Source organism: Leptinotarsa decemlineata, unplaced genomic scaffold (assembly GCF_025532065.1).
Source record: "Leptinotarsa decemlineata unplaced genomic scaffold, Ldec_3_MD MMD2_P_RNA_scaffold_9, whole genome shotgun sequence".
NCBI classification, from domain to species: Eukaryota; Metazoa; Arthropoda; class Insecta; order Coleoptera; family Chrysomelidae; genus Leptinotarsa; species Leptinotarsa decemlineata.
In genome coordinates, this window is record NW_027412536.1 from 15,663,264 (window position 1) to 15,681,873 (window position 18,610).

At 32.8% G+C, this 18,610-nt stretch overlaps 1 protein-coding gene across 1 annotated transcript in view; it reads left to right on the forward strand.

Moving 5' to 3' along the window:
- Nucleotides 1-18,610, forward strand: part of LOC111506912 (scavenger receptor class B member 1) — a 43,024-nt gene that overhangs the window by 10,138 nt on the left and 14,276 nt on the right. Inside the window, exons 3-7 of the mRNA XM_074170709.1 lie at nt 6,080-6,243; nt 6,338-6,479; nt 7,362-7,568; nt 9,403-9,530; nt 12,576-12,844. Coding sequence (XP_074026810.1) covers nt 6,080-6,243; nt 6,338-6,479; nt 7,362-7,568; nt 9,403-9,530; nt 12,576-12,844 — 910 coding nt within the window. The remainder of the gene's footprint in view (nt 1-6,079; nt 6,244-6,337; nt 6,480-7,361; nt 7,569-9,402; nt 9,531-12,575; nt 12,845-18,610) is intronic.

Here is an 18,610-nt window from a genome sequence, read left to right on the forward strand (position 1 = left end):
AGTTCAGATAATTCCAGTTGCGTAAATGAGTATAATGATATAATGAAAACATTGTTTGCAGAGAATTTTCAGAATTATCAACAAAATTCGCAGAAAAACCAGCCGGTATATTCCTAAATATATCAAGTGTGACATTCAAAAAAAAAAAATTGATAGAATTAGCAACCTCTACGGGACTCTGTATAATAAAAACTGTATCGCACAATATGAATTAACGATATGATCGCGATAATATTCAATGAAAATATGTGGAAAAATTCAATTGACAGATCTCATTCAATCTATAAGTTCACTTTTGAATTTGACATTTTGTACTGAGCTTTGTATTTTTTCATGTCAATATGACTCACTATATGACTGCTCTAGACTCTAATCAACAGGTATCATTTTATGAAACATAATTTGCTGGAGAGGCTCATTTCATGATTGAATTGTAGTGGACTGTATTTTCCGTTAAACATTTATTTGTTAGTATCGAGCAATCGTTAAAAAATCTTATAATGTTCAATTCAAGCTTATTTTATTCATTCGACGTCGGAATTGGAAAAAAAATGTTTTTCAACATCTTCGAAGCTGGACCGGGTTATTACCTTTTTTCGATATAAATTTCTTCATAAGAAAGGTCTCCTAATCACTGCCAATTGAGATTTTGATCTGGAATGAATGCAGAACTATAATACAAAAGATAAGAGCAAACTCATAAACAGATTTTTTTCTATTTGGCCTCTGGCCTACTGGAGAAACTACTAGAAAAATCCCCTCTATAGTACTTCCCATCTACAAACATACGATGTATATATTATGATTATTGTATTATTGACAATTGAAAAATCCGAAGAAGGCAAAAGCCATAAATTTGTTTCTCTACTGTATAATGAGGAATGATGACAATTTAGAATGAGTGTACATGTACCTTTCATAAACAATGGAAACAAAAATTGTATTGCCCTGAAATGGCTCCATAAAAGTTCAAACTTTGAAAATGAAATCAATAACGGTTTCATTTCAATAAATTTGGTAATGTCATGAATCAATATTAAGTTTGCACACAGTCGTGAAGTAGTATATTGTGCAACTAGTGCGGAAAATAGGATATTCCATACGAGTTTGGTAAGATTATGATCATCTTGTCAAACGAGTATGAAATATCCAATTTCCGCACGAGTTGTACACTATACTTTTTCGATGACCTACATGAAAAATATAGATATGTTGGATTTTAATTTCGCATGACTGTAATACACGTAGTTACCAATCATTTTTACAGGAAACCAATTCAATTGCCTGTAGAAGTATATAAGAAAGTTGTATCACACAAAGAGAACAAATTTTATTGAACATTTAACAAAAAGATGTGGTGCTGCAGGTTTTTCCGGGTTTTCCTGCAGCTGAAAAAGCAAATGCGCCACTGAAATCAATGAAGTCGCCCCGGAGCGTCAATTAATTTTTATTGTTGTTTTTATTTTATTTTTATCTTCGTTTTAATAACATCCTCAATTATATTTTAACAAAAATATTGGGGTACATTTTGGTCTGTATTTATGAAATATTAGAAAAATGATTATTGATGGTAATATTTGAAAAATTATTCAGTACTAACGGAATATCATTATTTTCTTTCATCAAACTCTGAATGGCATGATTATCAATTCCTGTCATATTATTATTAGTTTCCACAACTGTAGTGGAGGTTGATGGTCTTGCAGTACGGACTGATTGTGTAGACTGTAGTTCCGTAAAGTTCTGTTGAGAAGGTTGTTACATAACAACATGTTCAATAGACTGGGTTACTTGATTGGATATTTCAATATTTTTATTGATTGATTCATCAATATAACCCTCTGCGACTGTGCTTCTTTTCCAGCCGCCATGCCTTTTCAGAGTCAATAAATCACTGCCAGTATCCACTAATATTATGGATGAAGAACGCCTAAATGAATGACTCGTGTAGATTTCTGGGTTTTGTAATTTCAAGAAGGTAGCGTGGGCATTCCACCAAACTTAATTCCCACAAACTGGAAGGTACATTTGCCTTTCTGGTAATTAATGAAAAATCTGATATTTTTATCGACCATATTGTTTCTCAAAAAACAATGTTTTCTTGATACAAAATTTGAGAACTGAATAAGTAAAATTTCCAATGTTTATGTTATGTTTAGCTGTCAAGGATGTTCGTAACAAATATATTGACCAGACAGTACTTGGCCTGTATTTATTTCCTAATTATCCTATGTGAGCCAATATACCTCGGAGATGCTTTTTGTGCTACTTCTTTTTTCTCATGCCATAAAATTATCGTACACCAAATCAAACTTCTGTTTCGAGTTTTCTGGCAGCAATTCCTTTGTTGTTTCGTTTGCTGAATTGCATACTCCTGGGGGAGTAAAATGTACCCTTTTATCATCGGATGACATTGTACTAACGAAATCTGAACAAATTATACGATTCGGTACCTATCTACTTAGTAAATCACATTGACACTATAATGTTATGAATTCGTTTGTAAATATGTCATTGTCACAGGTACCTATGAGTAAAAATTAGAGTATAATAATGATAATAATAAGTTTATTGCCCATCAAAATACAAGATAATAACAAAAAACAAAATGCAAGAGAAAAAGAAAACACTTTGTATTTGATTGCAAATGGCTTTTGGTTCAGACCGCGAATTTGCATTCGCGTCTGCTCTTCCAACAATGCCGAAAATTTAAAAAAGTAAATAAATGAAGGCTTGAAGAGAAGAAAAAAAAGGAAGGAGAAGAGAAGGTAATATAAAGATATAGATATATGAAAAGCTGAAACCTTTTTCAGCATTCTCACAGCGGACCTAGTTATTGTGAATCCTGAACAGATGCTGTTCAAACCTACTTTCAAAAACAGTTTCTGACATGTTAAAACAATTGTTTTCCCATTTATGGAGATAATTTATTGTGGAGGAGATAGTGTAGGAAAAAGATCGTTTGAATATTTCCTTTTTATGAACAGGAATGTTTAGCACTGTCTTTTTACGCAAATTCAGGTTATTGATATCTGTTCTATAAGACAAATGTTCATATAAGTAGGGAGGATTCCTATATTTCAATATTTTAAAGAATATGCATGTTGCATGAAAACGTCTACGATCAAACATATTCAACCACTTCAAATCTGCTAATTTGTGTGAAATTCTGGACCTTCTTCTGATACCAAATATTAACCTGATACAAGAGTTTTGAACTTTTTGTATACGACACCTGTCGTTCTTGTCTAAACATGAATGATAAACAGTGTCACAGTGGTTGAAATGAGATAAAACTAATGAATCACATAGCATTTTCTTGACATCTACATCCAAATATTGTCTATGGGGATATATGAGTTTCAATGATGAATAAGCAATTTTAAGTTTGTAGGTTATATGTTCATGATCTAAAAATCAACCCCACATTTTTTAAATACGTTCTGAATTGTATCTCAGAGTTTCCAAGCTGTAGCTTTCACTTCTTCCCTGATGCTATCACTTCCAAAAATAATAGCTACTGATTTGTTTGGATTGATTTTCAACATATGGTCAGTGGACACTTTTAAAATCGTTTTTAAATCAAAATTAATATCGGTTACTGCTTGACCTATATCTGAATATTTGGAAGATAAATATAATGGAGAGTCATCTGCATAAAGGTGATATTTAGAAGACTTCATCTTATTGATGAATGTGGCAGTATAGAGGGTATAGCACAGTGGGCCTGAAATGCTGCCTTGGGAAACTCCTGTTTTAACTTCTCTCCAAGTAGAAGAAATATCATGAATCTGTACTTTTTGTGATCTATTATCTAGATTAAGATGATATCAACATCACTGATGCATCACTGAACCCAAAAAAATGTAACATAGCACAAAGTATTTTATGATTGATGGTATCAAATGCTTTTGAATAATAAAACAGAATCAAAGTGTTGGCTTCATTTTTATCTATAGCTTCGATTATGTCATCTACGATCTCTAATAATGCTGTTGCACAACTATAACCTTTTCTAAAACCTGTCTGTTTATATGGCAAAATATTGTAAAGATTAATAAAATGGCGCATTTGATTTTCCATTACTTTCTCTATAATTTTGGAACATGTCGGGAGAATACTTATTGACCTTGAATCATTAAAATTTTGTGGTTGATTATTTTTTTGTAGGGGTATAATTTTTGCATATTTCCATCCACCAGGAAAATAACTCTGACTTATGCATTCGTTTATTATGTGAGTCAGTACCGTTATAATGAAAGGACAACAAATTTTTGTGATACTTATACTGATTTCATTACCCCATATACTTCTAATTTTATGATATTTATGATGCTGAAGATTTCATCTTGAGTAGTTGGTGAAAAACTGAATTGATCACATATACCTTCCTTTCTGTTCGTGTCATAAAAGCACAGTCAGTCTTTATCCGGTGGGATATCTCTTTGAGACATAGTTGAAATAAAATCGCTAATAGCTTCTACATTTTTCTAGTTTTCAGGGAGTTCTTCATTTTTACTTTTCGCAACTTTTAATTTCTTAACTTAATTTCTTAAGTTCCTGCCATCTACCCTTACTATCAGTATTAAGTAGTTTGTAGTTTAAGTTTGCCCTTTTCTCGTAATGTATCCCAATCCCAATGGTGTGCTAGTTTTGACTTCTTGAATCGAGTTAATGCTTTGTCTCTCAATTTCTGCATCAGTCATATATTCTCAATGATCCAAAAAGTGTAATTTTGTTTCTTCAAAAAGATGGTTTTATTTTGGTGAATGACAATCAATAGTTTTCGTAATGAAATCATTCATGAGATTTAATTTAACATCTACATCTACAGTTTCATATAGTAAATGCCAAGGTTGGTTTATTAAATCATCACTGAATCTGTCAATATCAATTTGACTACTGTTTCTATTCTATAAGTTATCTTTTGGTTTTTACCTTGGATTCAATTTCAAAGGAAAATTGAGCCTCTGTCAATGCATGATCTGAAAGATCATTGTGTATAACACTAATTTTATAAACTTTATCAATATTTGTAATTATCAAGTCTAGCAGTGAAGAAGATGTTCTCATAATTTTTGTCGGTTCCGAAACAACCTGCCTGAAATTGAAAATTTCTAATACCGTCTGAAACCTCTCTGAGTTATTTGAACTGGGACCTAACATATTGATATTGAAATCACCTAAACATATTATATCACTGTAATTTGAATATATTTTGGTGAATATTTCTTCAATTTCGTCTAAAAATAATGTTAAGTTCGAATTAGGTGGCCTATAAACTGTACCGATAGCTATAAAGTTATTCCTACCCACGTTTAGTTTTATCCAAATACATTCCAGCTATTCACTGCATTGACTCAAAATAATTTCATATTTGAAAGTATTTCAACATGACCTGAAAGAATGGTAATTAAGTAATTTGTAAAGAGAAGGAAAAGAAAGAGAAGTTAGAGAAAAATGAGACAAAAATGCAGAGTGAAGTTTAAATAAATAGTGAACTGAGTAGCCCTGTAACATCTGTCAACAAGCAATAGAAATGAAGTCATGTAGCAAATCTGCCTCTTAAAATTTCTACAAAAATTGGGTTACATTTTTGACAGGAGAAAAAAACATAATTCTATTGAAATCATGAAGTGTAGCAAATAATTTATCAATGAATATAATCTTAAGCTTGAGGAGGCTATGAAAAAGAAAATAAATATTACTGAAAATTACATAAAACTTACTAACATAATAACTTTAACATGAACACCAAAATAGGCTAATGAAATGTAGTAATACATTAAAAGCATAATTCTGAGCTTGAGAATGCTATTAAATAAGAAGATGAATATTACTGAAAATTACATAATAATAACTATAAGTTAAACCCAAATTTAGTTAATCAGTTATAGTTAAGTATATTAAGTAATCGAACCAATCGCAGAGCGAGGAGACCGTGCACAATATTCATTTCATGTAATTCATATAAATATAAAGTATTGGTAATTATTATACCGAAGACGAGGTGTGAATCTAGGTCCTGATCAAGCTGCGATTTGTTTCTTCCATTGTGATATTGTGAATTTTCTTTCAGCAACTGGTATTGACAAATAACGAAGATTCGTTCAAGATGTGGAAAAATCCGACTCCGAAGGTCACATACAAATTGTATATTTTCAACTATACGAATGTTGAGGATTATAAGGACGGTTTGGCTGAGAAGTTACACGTTGACGATGTCGGACCCTACACCTACGAGTAAGTAAATCTTGATGAATCATCAAATTAATTGTGAATCGATTGAGACAGTCATTTGTTACTTCTTTTATTTCAACATTTTTTTATTCTGTAGAGAAAAATTGGATCGCGAAAATGTGAATATCATCGACGACGAGAGGATAACTTTCCAAGAAAGAAGAACTTACAGCTTCAGACCTGACCTATCAGCTGGATCACAAAATGATCAAGTGACTGTTCCAAATATACCACTCATCGTAAGTCGTTTATTTTACTTTTTCAATAGTTCTCCCATAGCTTTCGATAAACTTATTCATTATCAGACATCATTATCGAACTCTCAAAATTTGTATTCTTCGAAGTTCTGATTTTAATATTGCTGATTTGAAAAATATTATAATTTCCATAATTGTCTCGGTCTGAACATGAACAGCTATATGAAGATTAAGATCGTCATTTCTGATATTCATAACTGAATATTTCATAACTTCCTTGATATACGATGAAATATGTGCTATTTCAGATGATATGTGATTTTCAATACAACCTAAATTGAACTGTTATTATAACGATTAAAATCAAGAAATTCATTTAAGATCACTGCAATTATACTGTTATTATTCCAATTCAAAGCAAGAACTCCATTTAGGATCACTGCAAAAAATATTTGACGTGAATTTTTGAAAGAAATATTGCGAAAGATGGTTAAAAAAGTTGTTGCCGCTTTGGTGGCCTGAGTAAGCCGTCGATATACAATTCAATTCAAAATTTGCTTGAGATTATCACACAATCTCAGGCAAGTAATATTTTATCTCACCAGTAGATATCATACACGAAGAAAATGTAATTATTTAATGACTACATCTTTCATATCGCAATCATTCATATCTAATGCAGAGTATCAAATTGGCGAATACATTAATTTATTATTATACCAAATTACTCATGAATTATAAAAAATATAATCAATAGTTCATCATCGATATAATGTACCTATAACATTAAACATAATTATCACGCAAAGCATCTCAGTATGTACATTTGAAATTGAATTTCTAGAAGATACAAATGAAGAAATCGTTTGAAATCCATTTATATTAACAACCGAATCTGTCTACAACTAGATCTCATTATTTCAGAGTGGTTCAGCCGTAGTGAAACATAACAACTTTTTTACACGCTTGGCATACGACGCAACGTTGAGAGGGTTAGACCTCCAAGCTTTCGTTACATTACCTGCTCACGACTTCATCACAGGTTATTATGACCGTCTTTATGCGGCTTCAAGAGTACTTTCTAGCTTCGACGACGTGCAACCTCCGGAAACGTTTGCTTTGTTAGCTTCGGTGAGTACTGCTCCAATTGTGCTCTTCTCATTTTTGACAGTAATACTTATCGGGGAATACATTATTCCAGAGTTATCTATCCAACAACTGTTAAAAATGATTGCTATCAAACTTCAATCAATTGTAATTGGTTGGGAAATATCAACTTTGAAAAAGTTATCTCCAATTCAATGCCATTTCAATGTAAATAACCCACATGTATGAAATTTTGAGCCATACTGTTTTAGCCAAGAAAATAATCCAGGCACACTTTATATTTTTGACCTTCTCAAAAAACGACGTATTTTTGGAATCATACTTCTTTATTATATAATTAACTCAAATGAGGAATCATTCTTCTGTTGAAGTTATTGCAAATCTGATTTTTTGCTACCACTGACACTCCTCCTATTTCGATTCCTTACCAATTATATTTCCCCATAGCTATTCAGGACTCATATATCCTAGATCCTTCTCTACCACACTATTCTACTATTTGATTTCCTGTGATTCCTTAGTGCTTTGGTACACAATATAGAGTCAATCCATTCCTGTCCTCCAGTTATTAGACTTCTTCATGGCATTCTCAGGCCAGTCTCGATGTCACTGTTGAATTCATCAATGACCTAAGTGAGGTCTGATACCTATAAGATGTAACAAATTGATTTTCCCTACACATTGCAGATATTCATATAGATACATTCGCCTGGAAAACGGATTCATATCGACAAAGCGATAAAAATCCGATCTCCTCAACTTATTGTTCTCCCTTCTGGATTCACGCTTGAGTCAGTAACATGTTTCGCGAACAAAATTGCTGTTACCACGAAGGGCGTTGAATTATATCCGACATCTATGGACCTAATGCTTATGGACTTTTAGCTCTCGTTAGGTTGGAAGATCTCATTTTTGAATTGCCAACCAATTCTAGATACCTACGAATTGAGAGCGGCAATGATGTTTTGCTTCTGTCACTTCTATTCAACTAATTGATTTGGCAAAAAACATTAAGAAAAGGTGTCGCCTGTGTGTAGGAAAAGATGATAGACATTTCGAACATATTCTCTGAAGAAATATATTTCAGTGTTTGTTCTTTATTATCGTTATTATCATTGTTGAAATTTCACTTATTAGTAGTGGATATAGTATTAATTGTTATCAGTTTTATTGAAAATTTACATTTTAATTAGTACTGTGAAAAGCTTTCTCTACTGAACAATTTCTTTCTATTTTATCGCCGCGTCGTTCAAAGCCTATTTGATAAAAGTGTGCGTTTCAAAGTAAACATGAAAAAACCTAAAAGCTCTGTATTTCAAATATGACTCAAGCCAAACATCAAGTGTGCTACTTTTTCCAATATTTAGTCACATGTACTTTCCAGCAACACAAAGTTAAATGTGGAAAAAGTGTTCTTCTTTTTAAAAACCTTTCTTTCCGAAATATAATCTGTCACACTGAAGAATTTTCGATTTTCTCAATTATCTTTCAATCATGGTTACTTCATGATGTATGGCCAACAGAATGATTATGAATATATTTTTTTTCTCTATGAGTTTTCCACCCTTTATATTTCAATAGAGAAGATGAAATCCAAATAAATATTTTCACAATGATGGATCTCTTCCGAAGGTGCTTCCTTCTCAATGATTTAAGAAATGATGTTGTTATTTTGTAATATTTCCTAACCAATAATCAAATGTTGAAAAACCAGTGATTATCGTCTATAGAATTTTGAAATACTTCAAATTCGAGGTTAGTTCAGAGTAATTTTTGACATATCGATGTATACTTTATATATTTATGAGCGTGCTACGTTCTCTATGATCCAAAGTCATCATCATATTTTTTTTTATAGAAAATCGGTTTGAACCCTAGAGTGATAACAATGAATACAGGAATATATGATTACAATAAAATTGGCCAATTTGAAAAAATCAACGGACAAGATATTTTGAGTTATTTCGAGACAGATGAATGTAACAGGTGAGTACAGTTGTTTTATTCTCATTCACTTCGAAATTAGTACATTAGTGGCAAAACTAATAGGAGTAGGTGTTTTTTTTGTGTGATTAGATAAACAGATGGACGCCGCGGGGGGTTTTGTTTCATAACATATCAAGATAATCTTTAGATGCTTATATAATTGTTACAGTAAATGTAAACTACACATTTATAAAATGTAATAATTGATCGGTAAATTCATGAATTGATTGTGATGTGAGTGGATATCTAAAAAAATTAAGTTGGTCAATCATCTACTCGCGGAACAAGAAATCAAGAAATCAGTTAATTATCACTCATTTTATTTAGAAAAATCCCCATTCAGTGTGGTGAAAATAAGAAGAAAAATGGTATATTTTCTCTTGTTATTCATTCAAATACATAATTATCACACTATTATTCAGTCGCGATGTAATTAAAATTTAACATCAATAACGTAATTTCTATACTACAATGCCAATCATAAAATAGTCATAATTTCATTGCAAGGGATGTACTTCGTCTGTGATATTCCATCTACAAGTTTTTACATGTAACAGTCGCTGAGCTTCTTGAAATATTATCTGCCTACATTGACAGGTGAAGTCAAACCCACATTTTGATTCTTCACTATTGAAATCAGATAAATTTTCGTGGACCCCCGCTTACGAATTGTGAACCCCCATTTTTGGGTCACGCCAACGTAGACCCTCATCGACCCCTGGGGGTCCATCTAGACCACTTTGGGAAACACCGGCTTACCAGGTGATTCTCTATAATGGCTCACCCCTGTAACTTTTTTATCATTGAAGATACAGAAACGAAATTTGGGTGTTGTGTAATATAGTTCCATTTACATTTTTTGACATATTTACTTGCTTTGCCGTACTTCCAGTTTGACCGGAAATAACCCCAACTTTCGACTTTTAAATGGGACATCCTATATGTTCTTACTAATTTCCATCGAGAACGACATTCTGAATCCAAGAATATTTCACTTGTCAATATTTGACAAGTGAAGTCATCATTTTTATTTCAATTTTTATTTTTTGATCTAGAATGCCATGGATCATATAAATCGCTTCATTCTTGATCAAGTAACATGGGAAAACTACGACTTTGAGGCTTATGACTTCACATTCGCTTTAAACATTATTTCACAGTCGCAAATATGACTGTTTCATGATAACTTAATTTTTTCAAATGAAAAGGGGGTGGCTCGTCGGCTTTTTGTGAAAGATCATTTTCTTACGAATAATTTGATGCTGTCACTGTCACTTTATTCCCTCCATTTTTCTGAATATTTGCAAGAAAGTCGCAAATTACTCCATTAAGGTTATACATTTCCAAAGTGGTCTCCTCCTTGATCACGGCAAAGTTCAACTTTTCAAATTGTTGCGCGCATCACTTTGATTAGCTGTTCCTCAGTGACGTTCTGGAACGCCACCCTTACCTTATGCTCTAGTTCCTCACGAGTAGAAATAATATATTTATGTAAAAATATGACAACTCAAGAATATACCTCGCAGACCACTGAATAGGTCCATAAGTGTCAATCCACTTTTCTGGGAAGGTGTTATTCAGATGTCCTCTTACGACTTGAGAAAATAGATATCAACTTAGTTAGCCAATGGGAAATCTTCAATGAAATCATTAATTTGATTTCTAGGGAACTGTAGATATCTTTCCACAGTCAGTTGTCCGTCGAAAATTATTCCGAATGTTTCTCTCCGATTATACCCATCCAGCACTTGAAACCAAATCCCTCTTAAATATTTCCTTCTTGCATCAGATGTAAATTTGTTTGAGACCAGTACCTTTTATTATTCCTATTGAACATACCCAAGTTGGTGAATCGGGTTTTATCTGAATAAATAATTGTAAATGGAAAACGTACATCTTCTCTGTAGTGATTCAAAAACCAGTTGCAAGAAGTCAATCTTTGGTTGTGATCGTTATCGTAAAGATGTTGGTGTAGTTAGTACTTGAATGATCAATAATTGTATTTGTGAAGAATTCTCCAAACGGACGAATAACTTATATCACACTCAGAAACAATTTGGCGAATTGACGCCGTACAATTTACTTCAACATAGGCCAACACGTCTACTTCTTTTTCTTCATTGACGATGAAGTTATTGGCATTTTCTTCTGTTTCATCTCACATTTTTCTTTCCAGTTTTGGAAAATAATGCCGAGTAGGATGGCGACGACTAGGGAACCTCTGAGCATAAATTCGAGCTGTATCAATTGCACTTTTTTTTTTGTTTCTCCGTAAATTAGCAACATGTCAATTTTATCGTTTCTAGTATTATTTTTCATATCTAATTATGAACTACACAACATATAATTTATTGCATAAGTATACTGAATACGTGTTATTAGATATTGTCGTTTCTTGCAATTATTCAGAAAAATGAAGAAAATGAAGTGAAAGTGTGTAGCATCAAATTATTCTTAAGAAAATTATCTTTCACAAAAAGCCGACGAGCCACCCCCTTTACATTTGAAAAAATCAAATCAACTGAAAAATTCATGTATGCGATTGTGAAATAATTTTTGAAACGACTGTGAAGTCATAAGCCTCAAAGTCGTAGGTTTCCCATGTTAATTTATCAAGAATGAAGCGATTTACACGATCCATTAAATTCTAGATCAATAAATGATTTCATTTGTGTTGTTGGATTTAGAAGTCATTCTCGATCAATATAGAATGTCCTATTTAAAAATCGAAAGTTGGGTCATTTCCGGTCAAACCGGAAGTAAGGCAAAGCAAGTAAATATGTCAAAAAATGAAAATGGAACTATAATACACAACCCCAAAATTTCGTTTTTCGATCTCCAATAATAAAAAAAGTTATAGGGGTGAGCCACCTTAGAGAATCACCCGGTATATTCCAATGTGGAAATAATGAAGACGGGTATTATTATTTTATTTGTGAAACACATCTCTTACCTTATTTGTGATCGGTATTGTTTCTAGTAATTATATTTCAATATCTTGTACTATCCAAACATCTCTGTATTCAAGAAGCATTTCCTTACCAGCTTGCAAAGTGGGGATGGAGCCATGTACCCGCCGCCTCAAGTTCAACAGAAGAAAAACATTTACTTCATGTTTCCCGAACTATGCCGAAGAATGCCTTTAGTTTTTGAAAATGAAACCACCATTTTTAACGGAAAAGTACCAGCGTATCGTTATGTCTTACCAGAAGATATCTTCGATTCACCAGAAGAAAAACCCGAGAATCAGTGCTATTGTAACTCAAACAAGAAATGTTTAAAGGGAATTTTCAACACGACCGCTTGCAATTTTAGTGAGTACCATTAAGTTGTTCATAAAATTTTTCTTTCGAAAACATTTAGATTATTTATTACAAGAAACAGAAGAATATCCCATATATTGATATAATGTAACTATCAAACATTAACAAAAATGTAACTTTTGCCATATCACTTTTACTTTTCAACACTCATAATATTCGTGAAATCTCTGACACACTGAAATAGACATGCAGCGCATGATGCATCTTTAAAGTAGTACACAAAGTTGAAAACTTTGCCAATCACACCGTTATGAAACATGAATTGAAACATTTTTAATGCTTCCACTTTTGAGAAAGGAAGGTTTCCGCTTTCTACTTTTCCATCTTTATATAAAAAAATATGGGAATCTTCCAAAGGAAAGAGGAAAGCAATTAATTTCAGAATGAACTCTTCACGAAAATGTGTGGATCGTGCATAGAATTTAATTCTAGAAGTGAACTGAAAGAAAAAGCTTTTCTCAAAACAACTACTTTCATATAAACATTGAATTTAAATGTGCGATTGGCTCCTGTTGGTGACACTTTGCATATGTGATATTTTTTATTTTTGGTAACCAGTTGTTGTCCACCTTTGCAATTGGCTGCACCACGCTGATAAGGCCAATAGCCAGAAACACGTGTCCACGGATTGCCCCCTTTTTTGGAATGTTCTGTCCACGAATTCCCCCTTTTTGATTTATATCACACACACTCGATAACATCTATCTATAGTTTTCCTTTATTTTCAGAGTTTCAATATTAACGTTTGTTCACAAAAAGGATTTGAAAGTTTAATAACTTCAAATTATCATATACGAGTGCTTTCGATAGCAGACTTTGCTATCATCTTCATGGCTCTATTTAAACTGACCGTTTTATTTTCTTGTTTGTTCTTTTATACGGTTAGAAGCATTAATGCAGGTATTTGTCCTCTACTTCCATCCAGAAAACATCAAACTCATAAATGTTTATATATAGACGTTAACTGTATTAGTTGGAAAGATCCAAATCCGGGCTGGTATCTGAAGAAAGATAAATGGAAGGAGTGGCAAGAAATACTAAGGCTGCAATATTCGAAAGCAGTGATGGGTTTACGCCAAGGCCCGTGAGGCCCGGGCCTAGTGCAGCATAATTTGAGAGGCGACAAAAATTTTGAAATACCAACATTTTGGAGATGAAAATAATAAAGATAGTCTCCTTTGAAAATGAGTTCAAATTGATTGATGGAAAGCATTACGACAATTTCAATTTCTTCGAAAATTTATCTGAAATAGATACAAACGAATTGGAAAATCTGGCCAATAAATTTGTCAATAAGTATCCTGACGATTTAGAGGAGACATTTTAGGGAACGAATGTATTGATTTACATTGTCAACTCAAACATTCTTCAGCAAATACGGAAGATGTACTTTCTGTACGAAATATATGCAATCTGTAAAATTCAAGGAGTCCTCGAGATGTTTACCCAAATGTGGAGTGTTTTGGCTACAAATTGTTCCAAAGAAAGATCTTTCCCTACTTTGAAAAGAGTAAAAACCTATTAACGTTCGCAGGTATGGGTCAAGATAGACTTAATGCTCTGGCATTACTATCGATTGAAGCTCAACAAGTTCAAGAAATTGATCATTATGACGTAATTGATATTTTTGCGCGAACCACAGCCAGGAAAAAATTAATTTTTGAATTGAATAATATAAAAATATATTTATTTATGTGTCTAATCTTTATGTATCTGTAATGTTTATTAGTTATAATTGAAATTTATATTCTAACGAAATGAAGTTTTCTCGAATTTGAAATGATGATATCGAATTAAAATTAATAAAATTTATTCTTACATTAAAGGTGACGCGATAAACAAGGGCTAGGATGGCATCAAGCCTAAACCCGCCAGTGTTCGAAAGAATAAGTCGAAGAACGAAAAGTAAAGTAAAATAAAAATTGGATCGCCACTTTCACCGGTCATACAAAACATTTGTGTGAAATGATTTTTCATTGTGGCTTCTGGAAAAGATGACAAAAAGCTCCAAGACTGATTGAAGCACTTGTCGCACCGTCTCAGTATGTTATCAGAGAGACATTGAACTACTTGCATTCTTACATAAACACAATGAATGCCTTCTCTAGACATAACGATACAGAGGTCAAACAACAGAAAAACTTTTTATCAGAACTTTTGCACGCGAGACCGCACATTAAGTCTGCAACACGGAGCGATACTTCAAAAAGCTGGGAGAATAGAGAGTGCCAGTTGCAAACAGTGCGCTTTCTGCCTTACATCAAAGAACTACTGAAAAATATAAGAAGAATTTAGCCTAAGTAAAGCATGAACTCTTTCTGATCTGGTAACACGATCACTATCAACAAACACGGTGGATAACTCCAGGAACTACATGTTCGGATACGATGTGACCAATCCTACATTGGTAAAACAATAATATCGTTGAACACCGTACTGCTGAGCACAATAACACTAGCAAATCGGAAGGAGTTGAGCATATTTGGTTTTTACTCACAATATAACATCAAGTGCCGCAAAGCCACGATTACTAATCGATAGAATCACTGATTTCCACAATGCAGGCCACGTTGCAGTGGTGGCGTCACGGGGGACACGGGGGGCAGTATGCCCCACCCGCCCTTTGCAAAATTTTATTGTTAGCGCCCTTCCGATTTTAAATATTTCACAAATCTATTGTTAGGTACATAACACGGAAAACCAATTAACGTGGCAACATTCGCTTTTAATACCCCGACCTCGATCAGTTGTGAATCCCATATTGCTCGCAATGCGAATGTGATCATTTTCTGAGACCTAAGAGATAGGAAACTGATTGTATCTCGGCGTGGCACTCGTAGCAGTAGTAGTAGTCTGGTTTGTTATTGTTACTTTGCCGAATAAACAGTTTGTCGAGCAGATTATCGAAAGTTACGCGAAAAGAAGAAGTTAAATAATGCTGCTTCATCACATTCTCAAACAAAATAAAATTTCTGTAAAACTTTCAATTCGTAAGTTCTCAGTTTTCAGTTGAAGAACCGAAATTGTATTCATTATGGAAACTTATACATTTTAGAGAGAAACAAAAGAACAATTAATTCAAACTCAAAGTTGTGTAGAGGAATCGGTCAGTACGGTCAGTACGGAGTCAACATTTCTTGATGTTCCATCTACATCAACCTAAATAAGAATAAAATCCGATTTTTCATTTTACTGATTTAACATTTACGGAAGTTGATTTTAATTCGGATTTGGATAGTGATAGTACTCAAGGACAACACGATTCTGATTAGGAGCCTGCTGAGGGTGGAAAAAACATTTTGTTTTTACATGGATCACTTTATAATTGATATTTCAATTTTGTCGTCAACCCATTTTTATTCAAAAATACTAGTTTGGTCTCTGAAATAGTGCATCAACTAATTCTGAAAGGACTTGGCAACCTGGGTTATCAGATGATTTCCAAGACTTTCCAGTTTACAATTAGAGAAAATTTGAATTTTCTCGGTACAATCTTAAAAAAACGACCTCCTGGATAACGCAGCGTATGTGAATGGTTAGTTTACTCTCCAAGAGGTAATAAAATGTTTTGTTTTGTATGCTGGCTTTTTGATGGTGCTCATTGTTTATTATTGAAATATTTGTTTCATTAGAGTTTTGTGATATTATTTCTTTTCCTAATCTTGGCGCCTAGTTATAGTGTTCTCCCCCCCCCCTTAAGTTTTAGAATCGCCACTGCCACGTGGCAAACGTAGGAACATTTTCTCTCAAGCGGTGAAACGGTTTGCACTGCACCGAACCAAGAAATCGCTAGATACGAGAAGAGAGGAGAAAATGTTCCTAATTAAAGATCTGAATAGTTTTACAGCATCAGGAAGAAAATAGTATTTGCTGAAGACTATTGTTCATTAATGAAAACGTCCTTTTTTTCACCCTTACTTACCTATATTTACTTTTGATTTTTATGAATTTTTGTTGAAAACTTTTCCTAACCTATATTCGTAACTCACTCAGATCACAATAATTCTTTTTTATTCAGAGATCAGTGTAAATATGTCAATTGATACATTTAAAAAATATTCATTTTTGGGATAAAAGCTTTTTGGCTTTCACTTCTCCGTTTCTGTACAAAAAAAAAAAAAAATTGAAAAAGTGTGAAACAAAAAAGGAAACAAAAAAGCAATGAAGTTTAAAATGAACTCGTTACGAAGATGTGTTGATTATACGAAGAAACTATCAGATACAAACTGGAAGAAAAAACCCTCCAAAAACCTACTTTCACATAAATATTGAATAACACGAAACAAAAAATACTTCCTGAATAACTCTTCATATGAACATTGAATTATACGGAAATCATGTTTTCCTATTCAGTTTGTTCTCAAAACGTTCGTTATGGAATTTGATCAGACTCCATCCACAGGAACGCTACACATTATAATAAAAGAAATAGTTACGATATGAAATGTCACTTAGAAGAAACACTATCATCCTCAATTACGGACTTTGGAGTTTCATAAAAAGATATTCATATCATCACCTTATCAGCACAAATCTGGATAATATCTGGATAATATTACAAAAAGCAACTCTCATTTTCTCCAATTTGTATCTGATAGTATTTTCCATGCATGATCTATCTCTACGTCTTTATAAAGAGTTCATTTGGAACTCTATTATTTTCTTCTTTCCTTCGAAAAGTCCTCGCATTTTTTTCATAAAGATGAAAAAGTGAAACCCAGAAAGCTTTTATCCCAAAAATCCATCTACCCCAAAAGTATCCCTTTTTCAAGTTGGACAAGATTCCTGTGGCTAGGTTTAGTTCAGTTCAGGCTTTACGTGTTATCATTGTGACATGATCAGATTTCTATAATAATCTTCATTTCAACTAGGCATATTAGTATACAAAAACATTTTTAAAATTCGATGTACAAAGTCACAGTCCAACTTCATAACAAAGAAATATGTATGCTCGGAATCATCCAAGCATTCAATGAATAGAAAAAGTAACAATATTAATCACAAATACTAGATATATATATATATATATATATATATATATATATATATATACAAATATGAAAGTTACTGAGTGTCTTGATATAGAAACAGAAGTTAATATCGGACATAGCACTCATGAAAGTGGCAAACCATAGACACGTGTTTCGGGCTTTTGGCCCATCATCAGTATGGTGCAGCCAAGTGTAAGGATGGGCAACACTTGGTTACCAAAAGATAGAAATACAAATGCACGGAGCCACCAACAGGAGCCAACCGCAGATTTGTGGTTTCAGTTGATAGATCTCGTGTTCACAAGAAAACTATCAAAATCACCACGGAGGCAGCACCATACTGATGATGGGCCAAAAGCCCGAAACACGTGTCTATGGTTTGCCACTTTCATGAGTGCTATGTCCGATATTAACTTCTGTTTATATATATATATATATATATATATATATATATATATATATATATATATATATATTATATATATATATATATATATATATATATATATATATATATATATATATATATATATATATATATGTTATTATAATATCAATGCTAGCGTGGATGTTGTATCTTTAAATGACTAGTAAGTCCTTTTTTGAATGTCATAATAGATTCACTTTGTTTTATCTCAAGCAAGAGGTTATTGTAGTCCAATAGTCCTTTATGGACTATGGTGTATAGTTCAAACGTGGTACATATAAATTAGGACTCCCCCTACTGGGGTTATTACGAAATTAGTGATGGAAAACAATAGATTGG